Raw genomic sequence first — 20028 nt, 5'->3', positions numbered from 1 at the left:
CGTTTTTGGAGTTTTAACATCAACGTAAAAAATTTCACTCAAATTGTTCAATGTTTAAAGGAGTGAACAGAGTCCAATAATTTCAGTCACTGTGCTTCAGTAGTTCTTTGTGAGCAACATGTTCTTGTACTGTTCCTTATTACATTTGAATATTAAGTTACTTACTTATTACATTCCGTAGTTCAATTCCACATAGAGATATACTAAATGCTTTCAATTTAGTTTATTCCTAAAATTCTACTTTCCCTCTTATTGAAAACTGCTGCACATTTCTTCAACTTCTGTATGTTTCAATTGCAAACAAACTTGAACTGACAATAACCTGCCTCATTGTCATTTTAATTGCAGGAGAACAAACTACAACCAAAACAAAAACAGTTGCATGAACAAAATAACTTCCTCATTAAACGGTGTAAAACAAGGCAACCCTTACTGCAACATTGACTGACCTGCCTCATTGTCATTTTAATTGCAGGAGAACAAACTACAAACAAAAACAGTTGCCTCCACAAATAAGATAACATACTGCTCTTACTCATGAAACGGTGGAAAACAAGGCCAACCTTACTGAATAAGACAAACACCTGCCTCATTGTCATTTGTCATTCTAATTGCAGGGGAACAAACTACAACCAAAAACAGCTGCCTCCACAAATAAAAAAAACGTACAGCTCTTCCTCATGAAACGGTGGAAAACAAGGCCAACCTTACTGCCAACATTGAGAGTGCATCTTTCCTCCAGTAGGCCTGCTCAGGAGGTCGGAGGCCATCTGTCTGATGATGTTGAGGGGCAGGGGACAGAGGGCACCCTGGTACGTGTCCCATAGCTCCTTCAGAGCCCCCACAATCCTCTGCCTCCCCACGTCTGGGTGGAAGCGGGTCAGTTCTGCCATCAGGGTGTCGAAGGCATTCATGGTCCCGTAGCGCTGGGGAACAAAGGTTCCACCTGGGGTGGGTGTGCTGCTGACCATCGAGCTGGTCTGGACAGAAGGCCGAGTGGTTACCTGCAGAGAACATTTTTCTCCTCATTAAGGCCAACACCCCCCTCTGCTGGCCATACACTGGCAGCACAATACTCACTTGTGTCAGGTTAAGATCACCCACTTCAGAAGTCCTCATGCCTTCCTTGACCAATCCTGGATCTGTGGACACCAAGTGAGGGTCGCGTACTGCTGGTGTACAACAGAGGTCTTACCTTTTGACAGCTCAGGTGCCGAGGATGGATGAAGGTCTTCTTCGGCATCATACCACGCCTCGCCTGTGTTGGCACAAACAAACGTGAGACACGGTTGTTTGCATACTCTCTTCTCCTAGAGTGTTTGCACAAAAGTAGTACCGTTGTCCTTGGAGACAATTGTGACGGGGCTCCTTGACTTGGCACAGACCTTTTGGATCTGGTGGACCACACTGGTCCTTCTTGAAGCACCCTGGGGAACACACTACTGATGTTTCAACTATTTCAACAAGGCAACTGGCGGGGTACCTGTCTGCAGCTGTCTTCGTCTGGTCTTTTTGCTTTCTGCATAACCTCGGAACTCCTTCAAATTCAATCAAACAATAAAAAAAAGGGAACATTCATGCAAAGGTAGTACAGGAGAACCTTGATTCACGAAACCATCTATTTGCAAACTTTTAGACCGAGCCAAATGTGTCTCTGTGTACCAACGCTCCATTTTGTGTTGGGCCTGCAAGCAAAAAGCAGGGCGTGGCATTTTAGTGAGGAGGCGGAGCCCTCCACATCACTCGCTGCATATTGGAGTACTCAACTAGTCACTTCCTATTCAGCGTGCTTTTCTTTCCTGTGTTTCGCCTTTTGACAAGTTTTGTCCATTGTGATAACTCTATGTGAGTCCCGAAAACTCAACAGACCATGCATGAATGGTGCCTAGAGGTATTGGAGAATTGACGAGGCAGGCTTCGTACTACAGCAAGTCTCAATTGTGATGAAACCGGACTTTTTTGGAAAAAGATGCATACTGCGTCATTTATCATGCTATTATTTTGTAAACATTATGAGAGACAAACTGTAAAACAATATTATTAATCTACTTGTTAATTTACTGTTAATATCTGGTTATTTTCTCTTTTAACATGTTCTATCTACACTTCTGTTAAAATGTAATAATCACTTATTCTTCTATTGTTTGATACTTTACATTAGTTTTGGATGAAACCACAAATGTAGGTATCGATCAGATACCAAGTAGTTACAGGATCATACATTGGTCATATTCAAAGTCCTCATGTGTCCAGGGACATATTTCCTGAGTTTATAAACATAATATGAATTTCTTTTAAAAGGAAGAAAGATTTTGTGATGCTAAAAAATATCGATGTAATCATAGCAGTATCTACTAGATACACTATTGTACTTGGTATCATTACAGTGGATGTCAGGTCTAGATCCACCCATGGCGTTTGTTTACATTGTGAAGCAGGTGAGCTATTGTATCCTCCTACGGTGTGTAGTGAAGCATGTTTAGCTATTCCTCATCCTCCAGTGATACATGTAAAAAACTTACTTTGTCACCATAGAGGCCAGGATTAGTGATTTAGAAGTAGCTAAAACACTGCCGATTGCGGATGGACATTAGTCGCTAACTAGCTAGCCATGTCTTAAAGCACCTCTTCCGTAAGGCATTTCAGTGTTATAGCTTCACCTTTATCTTTAGTTTTTATGCCAAAATGCGTCCATTCTCCCTTTTCTGTCTACACACTGCCTGCTTGTAAGTACTCAGTGTGCGGGCGCTGCCGAACATGCTCCTCTGCTCGTAAAACCAGCAACGTCATGACGTGACGACTAAACGCCGTCATGCCTGTAAAAAAAAAATATGGCGAACCTGTACTTTATAGTATAGTACTGTTTTTGATTCATTAGTATCGCGATACTATACTAGTACTATGCCGTACAACCCTAATATACAGTACTGTATAGCACTTAATATTGTGTTCAAAGTGTACAAACCTTCACTAAAACATGAACTAACCATTACTCATATTACCATTGTTTCTTATGGAGACATTTGCTTCACTACAGTTTTCCCGATTCAACCCGTTCAAGAAGTTTGTAAATGGAGGATCCACTGTAGTAGTACTGTATGGCAGCATGTGCCAACATACCATTGTGACACAGCCTTCAAGAAGTGGTCAATCTAAAAAAGCAGTAAGAGAGCATTAGAACAGGACCCATCTTTTTGTCTACTCAGCAACAAGTTGACATTACAGGGATGCAAGTCGTCCTGTCACAGCCAGCAGACAAAGGCTTGAGACGCTCCAGATGAACGCCTGCCAGGATCTTCTCTCGCATCTGATTGTAGTCACAATCCAGTTTTTGCAGAGCAGCCACAATGCTGGCAGGAAGCTCAGTGTCCCTAAGAGAACATAAGTTACGTCTGACACGTGTATCCTGTCATCCAGAAGGTAACCATCTTACATTTGATTGGTGTTTTCCTGCAATCGGACAGCCCAGCATTGCATTCGGCACATGTGATACTGCAGGGCCAGCACGCTGAGCTCCGCCCTGCGAGCGCGTTGGACACAGTTGCACTGTTCGCATGCTCGGTAATCCTGACTGAATGGTCAAAACCGTGTCAACATAAAACTCAACAAATCCATCAGTTTCCTTTTCACACCTCTTATCGGTTTGCTGTCTTACTTCCTGGGCCGCCTGGAGTTGGCTAAATTGCTGAAATATAAAAAAACATGTCAATTATTTCAATGTTAAAACATTAAGTTTAAATAGGGCCATAAGGTACCACAATACTGTATTAGGAGCATAATGCTAATCATTCACAATCCTAATGAGACAACGGTTTTTTGTTATGCATTCTAACTCGTAAATAAAAATGGAGCCAATGGGTGCCATGACGTCATTAAGTCATTTTCAAAGATAAACACAAACATAAACCCCAATAAATAACCATCGAAATTGCTGTACATTTCGTGACCTTAGTATAAGCGATATTGTTATTCAAAGCCTTAACGTTAAGGACCTCCTTTTTAAAATTTTCTTGTAATCAGACCATATTTTCGGTATATTAGATGGTATTTTTACCAAATCATGCAAAAAATCATACAAGTGAGAAATAGGGAGGACATTCAACACAAGGAAGAAAGAACATCAGAAAAAATGCAAAAAAGAGACAACTGGAAGGTTTATAAGAAGCCTAAAACAAAAATCCGAACAGGAAATCTTAAGATATTCAGCCTTATCAGATCATTGCTAAATAAATAAGCACTTCAAACAATGGATTAAGGAGGCCATCAAACTAAGGAAACCGCCCAAGGAAATCATCAATTGGGATGAGGGAGCATTCATGCTCTCGCATACCTGGGACTCCCTCTTCCATTAACCATCAAACGATGGGGGTGGGGGTGGGGGTGTAGCCAACCAGGTAGACTTGACAGGTCTGCCTGGTCAGCCACGCCTATAAGGACAGCTGATAGGCAACAGTCACAGTGGTCAGGTGACGCTTCTGAAGAAGACTGCAGATGACAGTCGAAACATGTCAGGTAAAAATTCCATCTAATATACCGAAAATATAGTCTGATTACAACATTTGAAAAAGTATATGAAAAGAAGACATAATGTTGCTACATTACATATATACTTACATCTATGGCTGCAACTAACGATTAATTTGATAATCAATTAATCTGTCGATTATTACTTCGATTAATCGATTAATGAATCGGATAAGAGACAAACTACATTTCTATCCAGTATTTTATTGGAAAAAAACAGCATACTGGCACCATACTTATTTTGATTATTGTTTCTCAGCTGTTTGTACATGTTGCAGTTTATAAATAAAGGTTTTTGGGACGGCGTGGCGCAGTGGAAGAATGGCCGTGCGCGACCCGAGGGTCCCTGGTTCAATCCCCACCTAGTACCAACCTCGTCATGTCCGTTGTGTCCTGAGCAAGACACTTCACCCTTGCTCCTGATGGGTGCTGGTTAGCGCCTTGCATGGCAGCTCCCTCCATCAGTGTGTGAATGTGTGTGTGAATGGGTAAATGTGGAAGTAGTGTCAAAGCGCTTTGAGTACCTTGAAGGTAGAAAAGCGCTATACAAGTACAACCCATTCATCATTATCATTTATTTATTAAAAAAAAATGCCTCTGCACATAGCATAGATACAACGAATCGACTAAATTAATCGCTAACTATTTTTATAATCGATTTTAATCGAATAGTTGTTGCAGCCCTACTTACATCATGTATATATTACATGTTATTATGAATGTTACATTACATATATACTTAAATCATGTAAATATTACATGTTATGATTGTTACATTACATATATACTTACATCATGTAAATATTACATATTATGAATGTTACTACATTACATATATACTTACATCATGTATATATTACATATTATGAATGTTACTACATTACATATACTTATATCATGTATATATTACATATTATGAATGTTAGTACATTACATATATACCTACATCATTTATATATTACATGTTATGAATGTTTCTACATTACATATACATCATGTATATATTACATGATATTATGAATGTTACTACATTACATATATACTTACAGTGTGCATAAAAAAACATTGTGTTTGGATGTGTTTTAAGCGCTTTATAGGCAGAATAGAGCGTTTGCCGCTGACTACATTGTAAGCTGACTTTTGCTTGCATTTACTAGTTAGGAGTGCATAAAAAAAAATAAAAAATTGTATTCATAAGGATTGTGAATGATGGGCAAAATTCCCAAAGTGCAGTTCCCCTTTAGCATGTGTAGCAAAGCCTGTTTGGTCACGAAGATGTGGACATGCAGGCCTCATCTAGCAAGGGGCGGATCCAAGGTGGCATCGACAAATTGAAAAACAAGCGTTTGAGCGTCTTTTGTCTCAAAAAAAGGAGCATGATAGATTTTTATAAACATACAATATTTTACATTATTATTAAAAACATTTGGGTAATAATAATAATAATGGATTAGATTTATAATGCAATTTATGTTCTAGTACCTCAAAGTGCATTACATTGAGAAGCTATCATTCACATTCTGGCCTAAGGTACAGTGTGTGACTTGTGTCTTGCCCAAGGACACGACAGCAGAGACTAGGTTGACGGAAGCTGTATTCGTACCTGGAACCCTTAAACGCTTGGGAGGACCTGGGACCTTCATGGGTCTTTTTATTGTCTTGGAAGATGACACCGTGCAACAGAATGTTTATTTTAAAAACTTAGCGGGAATAAATACGAGTTGCAAAGGACTTAATTTTAAAATGTGCATTGTCTGTTGGCCCTGAGATGAGGTGGCGACTTGTCTAGTGTGTACCCTGCATTCCGCCCGAGTGCAGATGGGTTAGGCTACAGCACACCCGTGACTCCGAAAGGGACTAGCAAATGGATAGATGAATGTTCTTTGCCAAGTTATTTTTAGCACAAGCTACTGAGTATACATTGTAGTTCCCGGGAACCCTTTTGTCCCCCTTTGACTCTCTTGTATAATGGCTATTTTTCAATATACTGTAAACCTTTAATTAGAGCTGTATAGATCTCTGGTTCCAAGCTCACCTGAGCGATATAGTCCAGGTCAGACATGTGCACCTCGGTGATTACGTTCTTGTCGGCCGTAGCCTGACCTTCAGTTTGGGTGAAGGCTGATGAACGGTCGGAGAGTGGAGGGCCAACCATGATACCGCAGGAGGCTACACAAGGCAAAGTGCTAGTCCACTTGTTGGCGGTGCTTAATTTCATAAGCTCGGGATCCACCGCGGAGGTGGCTACAGCAGAGGTTGCTACAGGTGCTTCAGGTGGACCCAAGCTAGCCTCACTGGTTTGGGTCTTCTGATCTTTAAACACACAGATGATGGTGTCATCGTCCTTCATGATGCCGCCTTGTTTTTCGATGCTTGGGACAGCAGTGTCATCGTTCACGTCCGGGACTTCCAAGGGATTCTCTCCAGCAGCTGACGGCTCTTTGCTACCCTTAACGGACATCAGGGTGTGGTCCTGCTCAGGTTGTGGCGACAGACCCTCACTGTACTTGACTTCATCTCCTGTCAATTTGTAGATCTCGGTCTGGAGCTGGATTCCCACTGGCGGCCATTCAGCCCTGTAACAGACGTTTCAGCGAATGAGCACACGTTGCGGTCCAACTTTTGACTGACCAGCATGCTCTGGCACCTGTCATCTGTCGCCGACTTCTGGCTACATTGATGAGCCCTTTGATGGCCTCTATCCATCTGCTCGAAGTCCAGACGTAACCTGGCCAGGGGTCCCACAGGATCTGAAGCAAGCGTCTCTACGCAGGGCTGAGTGAGCAGTGACAAGGCTTAATCCCTCATATGTAATGAGCTTGTGTTTGGTGAGTACTCTTACATTGAACTGCCCGGGGCAAGAAGGTCTTGCTACTTGGAAGCCTTCTTGCGAGGGGAATGTGCTGTCTTGATGTGGCTGCTGTAGCTTGGGATTCTCCCTTAACACTTGAATAAATAGAACAACTAACTGCAAATAACACAAAACTTAATTTGATCGCAAGACAGTTAAAATCCCATTGTTCCCAGGTAAGAAATATTCTGTTCTAGGGTAAAACTCCGGCCGTCATAATCATTCAAAGTGCACAAAAAAATCAATTATTATTCGTCTTGATTGTAGATCGATTCCCAATTGTCAATTATATACAGTGGAAACCTCGGTTTACAAACGTTATGGTTCTTCAACTGAGTTCGTAAATCGAAAAGTACATATAGTGAATGTCAGCAAAAAGCCATAAGCGTCATAATTATTTGCCAAAATAGATGATTATTAAATAAATAGTTGACAACAATGCAGTAAACAGGTGAAAATAAAATGTTTTCGGAACTCACTTGAAACTTCCACCACTCCTGTCTCCGACTGCTCGCTCACATACGCTCTTCAAGCAGACATTGAAGCAAAATATCCCATAAAACTGCCAGAGCCAAAATACTTGTCCTCTTCCTTCTTAATCTTCTACGCTCAATAATTCAGTTCAGAAAATGTTGACTTGATTGCACAAAATCCTTGAAATTGCCACAAATGCAGCAGTACTGAGGCCGAGGTCATGTACAGGTAAAAGCCAGTAAATTAGAATATTTTGAAAAACTTGATTTATTTCAGTAATTGCATTCAAAAGGTGTAACTTGTACATTATATTTATTCATTGCACACAGACTGATGCATTCAAATGTTTATTTCATTTAATTTTGATGATTTGAAGTGGCAACAAATGAAAATCCAAAATTCCGTGTGTCACAAAATTAGAATATTACTTAAGGCTAATACAAAAAAGGGATTTTTAGAAATGTTGGCCAACTGAAAAGTATGAAAAAGAAAAATATGAGCATGTACAATACTCAATACTTGGTTGGAGCTCCTTTTGCCTCAATTACTGCGTTAATGCGGCGTGGCATGGAGTCGATGAGTTTCTGGCACTGCTCAGGTGTTATGAGAGCCCAGGTTGCTCTGATAGTGGCCTTCAACTCTTCTGCGTTTTTGGGTCTGGCATTCTGCATCTTCCTTTTCACAATACCCCACAGATTTTCTATGGGGCTAAGGTCAGGGGAGTTGGCGGGCCAATTTAGAACAGAAATACCATGGTCCGTAAACCAGGCACGGGTAGATTTTGCGCTGTGTGCAGGCGCCAAGTCCTGTTGGAACTTGAAATCTCCATCTCCATAGAGCAGGTCAGCAGCAGGAAGCATGAAGTGCTCTAAAACTTGCTGGTAGACGGCTGCGTTGACCCTGGATCTCAGGAAACCGAGTGGACCGACACCAGCAGATGACATGGCACCCCAAACCATCACTGATGGTGGAAACTTTACACTAGACTTCAGGCAACGTGGATCCTGTGCCTCTCCTGTCTTCCTCCAGACTCTGGGACCTCGATTTCCAAAGGAAATGCAAAATTTGCTTTCGTCAGAAAACATGACTTTGGACCACTCAGCAGCAGTCCAGCTGGTGTCGGTCCACTCTGTTTCCTGAGATCCAGGGTCAACGCAGCAGTCTACCAGCAAGTTTTAGAGCACTTCATGCTTCCTGCTGCTGACCTGCTCTATGGAGATGGAGATTTCAAGTTCCAACAGGACTTGGCGCCTGCACACAGCGCAAAATCTACCCGTGCCTGGTTTACGGACCATGGTATTTCTGTTCTAAATTGGCCCGCCAACTCCCCTGACCTTAGCCCCATAGAAAATCTGTGGGGTATTGTGAAAAGGAAGATGCAGAATGCCAGACCCAAAAACGCAGAATAGTTGAAGGCCACTATCAGAGCAACCTGGGCTCTCATAACACCTGAGCAGTGCCAGAAACTCATCGACTCCATGCCACGCCGCATTAACGCAGTAATTGAGGCAAAAGGAGCTCCAACCAAGTATTGAGTATTGTACATGCTCATATTTTTCATTTTCATACTTTTCAGTTGGCCAACATTTCTAAAAATCCCTTTTTTGTATTAGCCTTAAGTAATATTCTAATTTTGTGACACACGGAATTTTGGATTTTCATTTGTTGCCACTTCAAATCATCAAAATTAAATGAAATAAACATTTGAATGCATCAGTCTGTGTGCAATGAATAAATATAATGTACAAGTTACACCTTTTGAATGCAATTACTGAAATAAATCAAGTTTTTCAAAATATTCTAATTTACTGGCTTTTACCTGTATATGGTTGTTAAAGTAATGGATTTTTGTGATTTTAGATTGTTCGTGAGGGCACCAAAAGGGACATCCGTGTGTGTGCCAGTGTTGGCAGAGCAGCGCATACAGGACAGTTTAGCCAGTTATTGCTTTGGCTTGTTAATAAATGGAAAGTTGATCATCATATTTTTGTTTGGTATGCAGTACTTTACAGCACTTTATATTGTGTTCAAAGTGCACAAATCTTCACTTAAATGCAGACTTTTGAGGTTGTAACCTATTATTTATATTTACATTGATTATGGAAAAATTTGCTTCACTATACACACACGTTTCAATTTACAAACCCTGGTTAAGAACCAAATAAGTTTGCACATTGAGGTTCCACTGTACTTTATGTAACAACGAGGAAGAAATTTTATGAGTCGGCTTGAAAAACGACTCAACTAATAGCAGTGAAGGAGCCCAGAAATTAAACTTTCCCAATATTACAGAGTTTCTCACTTGAAATCCTTCTCTTTGCTGACTGCTATGCATATGTGTCAGAGTGGATTTCCTTCGTCTAAAGCTGAATGTTTTTTTTAAAAGGCGTTAAAGGCTATTTGAGATGAAAATTACATTTCTACCCATTTTCCGGAGACAGTTCCCATATTTTGAAATGCAAACATTGATAGGTATGTATGATCATAATCTATTGATTAGTTAGTTCGATTAATGGAGTGATCAGAAAAAACACACTTTGTAGTCAATGCCTTTTTTAGGAAAAATAGCTAAAATAAAAATGTTTGTACTTGCCATAACCTTCATTACCCTATTTGACCGTCTTTTACCTTCTATATTCCTTTTATCTTTTAACTTCTTTTACCTTCTATTTAACTGTCTTTTACATTGTTTTACCTTTTTTATACCGTTTTTTTACTCTTTATTTACCTTATTTACTTTCCAGTTAACTTGTTTTACTTTTTATTTACCTCTTTTGACCTTGTTTTATATTTTTTTACCTTCTATAATCCTTATTTTACCTTCTATTTAACTTGTATTTATCTTCTATTTACTACTTTAACCTACTATTTACCCTCTTTTAGTTATGTTTACCAAATTTTACCTTTTAATTATATTGCCTCCTGGTTGCCTTATTTTACCTTTTATTTACCTTCTGTTTAACTTAATTTTACCTTCTATATTCCTTCTTATACCTTCTATTTAACTTGTATTTATCTTCTATTTACTACTTTAACCTACTATTTACCTTCTTTTAGTTTGTTTACCAAATACATTTGACCTTTGGCATTTAATTATATTGCCTCCTCGTTGCCTTCTTTTACCTTTTATTTACCTTCTGTTTAACTTAATTTTACTTTCTATGCATACTTAATCTTCCATTATGTGAGTGTGAATGGTGTCTGTCTATCTGTGTTGGCCCTGCGATGAGGTGGCGACTTGTCCAGGGTGTACCCCGCCTTCCGCCCGAATGCAGCTGAGATAGGCTCCAGCACCACCCCGCGACCCCAAAAGGGACAAGCGGTAGAAAATAGATGGATGGATGCCTCTGACCTTTTAATGACTACTTACCTTTTGATTAACTTAATGTTACTGTCTATATTTCACATGTTATCTTCTATTTACCTTTGACCTTTTAATTACTACTTTTAGCATCCATTTACCTTTGATTTATCTTCTTTACCCTTTTACTTATTTTAACTTTCATTTACTTAGTTTACTTTCAAAGGTAGGTATGATCATAACACTTCAAATAAGTGAACAGTAACCATGAAAACAAAAAGCTTAACCTATTTTATACCAATCATGGCAATAAACATATCTGCGTTCTGAAGTGTTACGGAATTTCTTTGCTTGAACAAAACACGGCTGTGGTCAAATCCACCGGTAGCGATTGAGATATTTTTGTTCTATTCTACTGTTAAAGTGCAAAATTCCACCAAATCTCAACAATAATGTGACAATATTGATAGCTGTAATAAAATGTTCACACAGTTTAATCTGGAGTTCTACCATAAGACTTTTAAAAAGCCAACAAAATAACAACTGACAACATCTACAGTACGACCTTGATGTAATAATAAAAGCTGTTTTACCAAACGTCTCTCTTTCTCCAGGCCTTCCATACCTACAAACATTACAAAGATGGAATCACACAAAAGACTTTAGTAATTAGGGGTGTAACGGTACATGTACGGTACAAAGAAGTACTGACTTACACAGGAAATGTTCACTCGCTAAACAAATACTTTTGGTTCGCGTGAGTCATACTAGTGATAGTGCCAGGGAGAAGCTCGCTTGAAGAAGCCTCTTTCATGGTTTAAGTCTCCTGTTTGGGAACAACAGTTTTTCCCGTAAAGCAGATCAAATGAAAGCATTGTTCAATAGAGATGGAGAACGAGACTACAAAAACGATATCATTTTTGAGTTATGAGAGGATTTACTTAAAACTTTCAGGAAATGTCAGACATTGGACAAGAAACTACATATTAGATTTTGGGCCTGATTCAGATCACTGCCACTACATTACCTAACATTTACGCATGTGTGTGTATGCTAGCGGCCCCGTGAGGACAAACTAGTTCACTCGGTTTCTTTCATTCCGCTATTGATAGCCCAAAATGTAATGTGTGGATTTTCATCGAACTTTCAGGAAATGTCATGAACGGGATAAAAGAACAAGTGATTACATATTGGAGCTGACCAAAATCACTTTTTTTTGAAAGAAAGAAAGAGCCTGGCGGAGGACTGCGCTCTCCTGAGTGCTTTTCTAGTTAATAATGTACTTCAACCATTAACAAACTTCACAACAAGCAATATAATCCTTCACAATCTTCTGACTCTGTTGTACTTGTCTGCATAATTGATGGGTACTAGAGATGCGCGGATAGGCAATTATTTCATCCGCAACCGCATCAGAAAGTCGTCAACCATCCGCAATCCACCCGATCTAACATTTGATCAGAACTGCATCCGCCCGCCATCCGCCCGCACCCGCCCGTTGTTATACAGGTAAAAGCCAGTAAATTAGAATATTTTGAAAAACTTGATTTATTTAAGTAATTGCATTCAAAAGGTGTAACTTGTACATTATATTTATTCATTGCACACAGACTGATGCATTCAAATGTTTATTTCATTTAATTTTGATGATTTGAAGTGGCAACAAATGAAAATCCAAAATTCCGTGTGTCACAAAATTAGAATATTACTTAAGGCTAATACAAAAAAGGGATTTTTAGAAATGTTGGCCAACTGAAAAGTATGAAAATGAAAAATATGAGCATGTACAATACTCAATACTTGGTTGGAGCTCCTTTTGCCTCAATTACTGCGTTAATGCGGCGTGGCATGGAGTCGATGAGTTTCTGGCACTGCTCAGGTGTTATGAGAGCCCAGGTTGCTCTGATAGTGGCCTTCAACTATTCTGCGTTTTTGGGTCTGGCATTCTGCATCTTCCTTTTCACAATACCCCACAGATTTTCTATGGGGCTAAGGTCAGGGGAGTTGGCGGGCCAATTTAGAACAGAAATACCATGGTCCGTAAACCAGGCACGGGTAGATTTTGCGCTGTGTGCAGGCGCCAAGTCCTGTTGGAACTTGAAATCTCCATCTCCATAGAGCAGGTCAGCAGCAGGAAGCATGAAGTGCTCTAAAACTTGCTGGTAGACGGCTGCGTTGACCCTGGATCTCAGGAAACAGAGTGGACCGACACCAGCAGATGACATGGCACCCCAAACCATCACCCAACCATGCAAATTTTGCATTTCCTTTGGAAATCGAGGTCCCAGAGTCTGGAGGAATACAGGAGAGGCACAGGATCCACGTTGCCTGAAGTCTAGTGTCAAGTTTCCACCATCAGTGATGGTTTGGGGTGCCATGTCATCTGCTGGTGTCGGTCCACTCTGTTTCCTGAGATCCAGGGTCAACGCAGCCGTCTACCAGCAAGTTTTAGAGCACTTCATGCTTCCTGCTGCTGACCTGCTCTATGGAGATGGAGATTTCAAGTTCCAACAGGACTTGGCGCCTGCACACAGCGCAAAATCTACCCGTGCCTGGTTTACGGACCATGGTATTTCTGTTCTAAATTGGCCCGCCAACTCCCCTGACCTTAGCCCCATAGAAAATCTGTGGGGTATTGTGAAAAGGAAGATGCAGAATGCCAGACCCAAAAACGCAGAAGAGTTGAAGGCCACTATAAGAGCAACCTGGGCTCTCATAACACCTGAGCAGTGCCAGAAACTCATCGACTCCATGCCACGCCGCATTAACGCAGTAATTGAGGCAAAAGGAGCTCCAACCAAGTATTGAGTATTGTACATGCTCATATTTTTCATTTTCATACTTTTCAGTTGGCCAACATTTCTAAAAATCCCTTTTTTGTATTAGCCTTAAGTAATATTCTAATTTTGTGACACACGGAATTTTGGATTTTCATTTGTTGCCACTTCAAATCATCAAAATTAAATGAAATAAATATTTGAATGCATCAGTCTGTGTGCAATGAATAAATATAATGTACAAGTTACACCTTTTGAATGCAATTACTAAAATAAATCAAGTTTTTCAAAATATTCTAATTTACTGGCTTTTACCTGTATATCTAATATAGACGATGCAAGGCATTAGTGAGGTTATAAAGCTTTTGCCTGTTAAAGAAAGGAGACTGATCCAACGCAGCACAGACATTCGCGTGCCACGCTGTCACGACCCAGACGCACACCAGTGCGCAATCATATGGGAGCCGCGCTGAGCGCACCTCCAAGCGCGTCTCACTGCCGGCGACGGCCGGGTATGGGCCCGACGCTCCAGCGCCATCCCTTTTCAGAGCTAGTTGATTCGGCAGGTGGGTTGTTACACACTCCTTAACGGGTTCCAACTTCCATGGCCACCGTCCTAGCTGCTGTCTATATCAACCAGGGTGAGCCCCACCCCTTTCGTGAGCGCACTGCGCGCGGAGTGACCCCTGTTACGCGCCCCCAGCAACAGGGGTGGCGGGCAGGTAAGCTGCGCGGGCGGAGCGCGCGGAGTGACCCATGTTACGAGCCCCCGGCCACGGGGGTGGCGGGCAGGTAAGCTGCTTACCTGCTGCGCGTGACGCCGGCCGCGGCGAAGGCGGACGAGGCGGGGTGTCGGTGCGGTGGGCGCGGTGGTGACCCTGGACGTGCGTCGGGCCCTTCTCGCGGATCGCCTCAGCTACGGCTCCCGGTGGGGCCCTCTCGGGGGAAGGGGCCTCGGTCCCGGACCCCGGCGAGGCGTCGGGGGCCTTCTCCGCTCCGTAAAAGTGTCCATCTCTTTTTTTTTTTTTCTTCTGTTGTGGCATATGCAGCAGGTGCCTGCTCGTTTTTCGTATGTGGGTAACAACATTTAACTATGTATATATATTTCCCAATTGGTTTAACTGCCACCCGCCTGAATCTATTTAAAATCTTTTTTTTTTTTATTTCAATCGCCCGACCCGACCCGACCCGCTGATAAAATCTAATTTTTTAAAATTTCATCCGCCCGATACGCGGATAATACGCGGACTCCGCGGTTGTGCCCGCAAACCGCGCATCTCTAATGGGTACCATTCACATTTGAACCTATATGGTACCAATTCCCGGTACTTGGGAATCCATACCGATACTCAGTGGTAACGATTTTCGGTACTTTTGTGTGTGTTAATGAATATTGATTATTTTTGATAGCAAAAACTTTTTTATTGCAACATTTAAAAATGAGCTAATTATGATAACTGATGTCCAGCTTGTTTCATTATCACATTTCTGAGTCTCATTTGCAAGTATGATATAAGTTGCGACTACAGTAGCATTGTATAGTTTATGGTGTGTGGTTTTGTTTTTTGTATTGCACATATTACGCAGCAGCTGTTTGATTTGAACGTGCATCTCATTTGAAGGGATGTGAGCACCCTATGAGGAAAAAAAAGGAGAGAAAAGGAACATTTCTGTCAGCACAAAGTGCTGCCACACAAATCCCAAATGAAAGTTTGGAAAAACAAGACTACTGTTCCCGCAATTGGTACATTTCTACTATATTTTACGTTTAGATTTATTCTCATCTACCAACCTCTTTTGGCTGTCCCATGTAATGAATCTCAAAATGTTTAGGTTTTTTTTAATAGACAATTTACTAACATTATCATTTAATATGTTATGTAGAATTCTATAACATGCATTCAAAGAACTCGTTTCCCGTTTGGCAACTGTATCCTTGTAGCCACGCCCACTGGGGGTGATACAATTCCTGTGTTGTGACCTCTGTTTACAATCCGTCACGTCAAAAATATACCTTCTCACTGGCTACTATTAAAAACTTTAGAACTACAACTGTTCGGATTACCATAATCCAAATATAATTAGCAGCAAAGTAGAAAGCCGTCAATGTAGTGGCTCGGAGAGCGAATGCAGGCGACAACAAGTAAGCTAGCTAGACGATGCTAGCTAGACGATGCTAACTAGCGAGCATGTTTCGGTACTTCTGATCGTCTCCCCGTCCTGCAACTCAGTGCGGCGTTTAGGCAAGAGGAACAGTGAGTATCTGCGGCTTAGGTGAGCGTTTAACAAATTTTGTTTGGATCGTATTTTTTTAATTGATATTTCATTGAAAAAACATGGAATAATATTTTGACAAGAAAATTAATGTTTAATTTTTGCGGATATTTAATTTTTTTCTATTTTTTCGGATATTTTACATGCCTGTTAACAAAATAAGAGGTATTGAAATCGCCATGTAAAATTGCTAATGCTAATCAGTAACACGTCAACAGCAAAGCCAATGTATGTTAGCATCAAGTTAGTGCATTTTTAGAAAAGTGGCGCCTTACTTTATTGCGCATTTTTTTGAGTCAATTGCTTTGTTGGCTTTGGAAATTGCAACATTACTTAGAGGTAGTTTGGCTGAGTCCGCTCTCAGTGCTGCTGAAATGTGAAGACTTGCTGAGTCAGGAACGAGGCGTGAGGTCAGACGCAACCCAGGTACCGTAACATGGCACCGTGGGATTTTACGTGAAGCGGTGCCGTGTACGAACGGCGGGATTCAGTCGATGCCAAAAAAGAACCAGATTTGGTACCCTTGTTGCACTTCACTGAAAAACTTTGTGAAGCAAACGAGTCCAAAATGCAGTCCGGGGGCCATTTTAGCCCCGAGCTTGTTTTTTTAATTTGTCGTCATCTTTAATGTACAAAATGTATCACCTTTCCTGTGTGCTTTAACTATTATTTTATCATTTATTTCAGAATTGTATTTATTGGCGGGAAATACATTCCAGCAGTTTGGAGTTTTTTATACATCTTAAAAAAAACAAAAAACATTAAAGTGGTTTACACAACAGCAGCTTGTTATCTGACTGTACAGAACAGTTACCTTTGAAGGAGGTAGGTGGTGAGCGTCATGATGGCGTAGGGCAGGGGTGCCCACACTTTCAGCAGGCAAGCTACTTTTAAAATGACCAAGTCGAAAAGATCTACCTCATTTTCATTATATATATATACATATATATATATATATATATATATATATATATAGTACAGGCCAAAAGTATGGACACACCTTCTCATTCAAAATGTTTTCTTTATTTTCATGACTATTTACATTGTAGATTGTCACTGAAGGCATCAAAACTATGAATGAACACATGTGGAGTTATGTACTTAACAAAAAAAAGGTGAAATAACCAAAAACATGTTTTATATTCTAGTTTCTTCAAAATAGCCACCCTTTGCTCTGATTACTGCTTTGCACACTCTTGGCATTCTAACGGGGAGCCTCAAGAGGTAGTCACCTGAAATGGTTTTCAATTCATAGGTGTCATAGTTTTGATGCCTTCAGTGACAATCTACAATGTAAATAGTCATGAAAATAAAGAAACCGCATTGAAATGAGAAGGTGTGTCCTAACGTATGGCCTGTACTGTATATCGTTTATATATATATATATATATATATATATATATATATATTTATATTTATATGTGTATATATTTATAACTAATTTTTTTTATTTTTATGGAATAGCTGATTTTTCTTAACAAGTTGAATGCAGCTGAGATAGGCTCCAGCACCCCCAGCGACCCCAAAAAGGGACAAGCAATAAAAAATGGATGGATGGAAGTTAAAGATAGGCTCCAGCACCCCCAGCGACCCCAAAAAGGGACAAGCAATAAAAAATGGATGGATGGAAGTTAAAGGTCTTTAATAATAATGTATCATGTCGTAATTGTATGCATGTTTGAAATAAACTCAAACCATAACATATACAGGTAAAAGCCAGTAAATTAGAATATTTTGAAAAACTTGATTTATTTCAGTAATTGCATTCAAAAGGTGTAACTTGTACATTATATTTATTCATTGCACACAGACTGATGCATTCAAATGTTTATTTCATTTAATTTTGATGATTTGAAGTGGCAACAAATGAAAATCCAAAATTCCGTGTGTCACAAAATTAGAATATTACTTAAGGCTAATACAAAAAAGGGATTTTTAGAAATGTTGGCCAACTGAAAAGTATGAAAATGAAAAATATGAGCATGTACAATACTCAATACTTGGTTGGAGCTCCTTTTGCCTCAATTACTGCGTTAATGCGGCGTGGCATGGAGTCGATGAGTTTCTGGCACTGCTCAGGTGTTATGAGAGCCCAGGTTGCTCTGATAGTGGCCTTCAACTCTTCTGCGTTTTTGGGTCTGGCATTCTGCATCTTCCTTTTCACAATACCCCACAGATTTTCTATGGGGCTAAGGTCAGGGGAGTTGGCGGGCCAATTTAGAACAGAAATACCATGGTCCGTAAACCAGGCACGGGTAGATTTTGCGCTGTGTGCAGGCGCCAAGTCCTGTTGGAACTTGAAATCTCCATCTCCATAGAGCAGGTCAGCAGCAGGAAGCATGAAGTGCTCTAAAACTTGCTGGTAGACGGCTGCGTTGACCCTGGATCTCAGGAAACAGAGTGGACCGACACCAGCAGATGACATGGCACCCCAAACCATCACTGATGGTGGAAACTTTACACTAGACTTCAGGCAACGTGGATCCTGTGCCTCTCCTGTCTTCCTCCAGACTCTGGGACCTCGATTTCCAAAGGAAATGCAAAATTTGCTTTCGTCAGAAAACATGACTTTGGACCACTCAGCAGCAGTCCAGCTGGTGTCGGTCCACTCTGTTTCCTGAGATCCAGGGTCAACGCAGCCGTCTACCAGCAAGTTTTAGAGCACTTCATGCTTCCTGCTGCTGACCTGCTCTATGGAGATGGAGATTTCAAGTTCCAACAGGACTTGGCGCCTGCACACAGCGCAAAATCTACCCGTGCCTGGTTTACGGACCATGGTATTTCTGTTCTAAATTGGCCCGCCAACTCCCCTGACCTTAGCCCCATAGAAAATCTGTGGGGTATTGTGAAAAGGAAGATGCAGAATGCCAGACCCAAAAACGCAGAAGAGTTGAAGGCCACTATCAGAGCAACCTGGGCTCTCATAACACCTGAGCAGTGCCAGAAACTCATCGACTCCATGCCACGCCGCATTAACGCAGTAATTGAGGCAAAAGGAGCTCCAACCAAGTATTGAGTATTGTACATGCTCATATTTTTCATTTTCATACTTTTCAGTTGGCCAACATTTCTAAAAATCCCTTTTTTGTATTAGCCTTAAGTAATATTCTAATTTTGTGACACACGGAATTTTGGATTTTCATTTGTTGCCACTTCAAATCATCAAAATTAAATGAAATAAACAATAGAATGCATCAGTCTGTGTGCAATGAATAAATATAATGTACAAGTTACACCTTTTGAATGCAATTACTGAAATAAATCAAGTTTTTCAAAATATTCTAATTTACTGGCTTTTACCTGTAGATTCCCTTTTTTCATGAAGACAAATGTATAAGGAATTACCTGATTCTGATGACTTGTATTGATTGGAATCAGACAGTAGTGCTGATAACCTCCACATTTTCAAATGGCGGAGAAAAAAAGTCCTCCTTTCTGTCCTATACCACATGAAAGTGGTTGGTTTTTGGCATCTTATTTGTCCAGCGTCTATACTCCTTTTTATACACTTTACAAGAAATACATCGGCGGCAAACTCCGTAGCTTGCTAGCTTGTGTGCGCCCAGGCTTCCTGAGACTCTTATTTTGTTAGCGCAGGCAGGATGGAGCAGCACTTTTATTGTGAAGACAGGAACTGATCGGTCAGTCTTTATAGTTTTGACAGCACGTACGGCGTGAGAGTCTGTTAAAATAAAAAAGTGTTTATCGCCTTCCTGTCAGTCGTTTTTTTTCCTCAATACTGAGCTTGTGAATGTCAATCAAGTGATGAAAGTCACGTCATAGCGAAGAATGATAATCACAAATTTTTAGGACTATTTTTTTAATGC

At 40.6% G+C, this 20028-nt stretch overlaps 1 protein-coding gene across 4 annotated transcripts in view; it reads right to left on the bottom strand.

Moving 5' to 3' along the window:
• Positions 1–244: 244 nt before the first annotated feature.
• The window catches only part of rbm44 (RNA binding motif protein 44), a 29162-nt gene continuing 9378 nt past the window's right edge, over positions 245–20028 (bottom strand). Inside the window, exons 5-17 of one of the 4 annotated variants that reach the window (XM_061970941.2) lie at positions 11744–11775; positions 7367–7470; positions 7172–7299; positions 6560–7100; positions 3633–3685; positions 3434–3571; positions 3224–3371; positions 3121–3152; positions 1484–1538; positions 1337–1427; positions 1196–1258; positions 1081–1142; positions 245–1004 (exon numbers count right to left, since the gene is read on the bottom strand). In XM_061970941.2, coding sequence (XP_061826925.1) covers positions 708–1004; positions 1081–1142; positions 1196–1258; positions 1337–1427; positions 1484–1538; positions 3121–3152; positions 3224–3371; positions 3434–3571; positions 3633–3685; positions 6560–7100; positions 7172–7299; positions 7367–7470; positions 11744–11775 — 1744 coding nt within the window. In that variant the 3' untranslated portion in view covers positions 245–707. The remainder of the gene's footprint in view (positions 1005–1080; positions 1143–1195; positions 1259–1336; positions 1428–1483; positions 1539–3120; positions 3153–3223; positions 3372–3433; positions 3572–3632; positions 3686–6559; positions 7101–7171; positions 7300–7366; positions 7471–11743; positions 11776–20028) is intronic. The other 3 variants (XM_061970940.2, XM_072914514.1, XM_061970938.2) reach the window with 3 other exon arrangements.

Source organism: Nerophis lumbriciformis, linkage group LG13 (genome assembly GCF_033978685.3).
Source record: "Nerophis lumbriciformis linkage group LG13, RoL_Nlum_v2.1, whole genome shotgun sequence".
NCBI lineage: Eukaryota > Metazoa > Chordata > Actinopteri > Syngnathiformes > Syngnathidae > Nerophis > Nerophis lumbriciformis.
The sequence above is the reverse complement of the archived record's forward strand: the minus strand, read 5'-3'. Positions and strand labels throughout refer to the sequence as shown.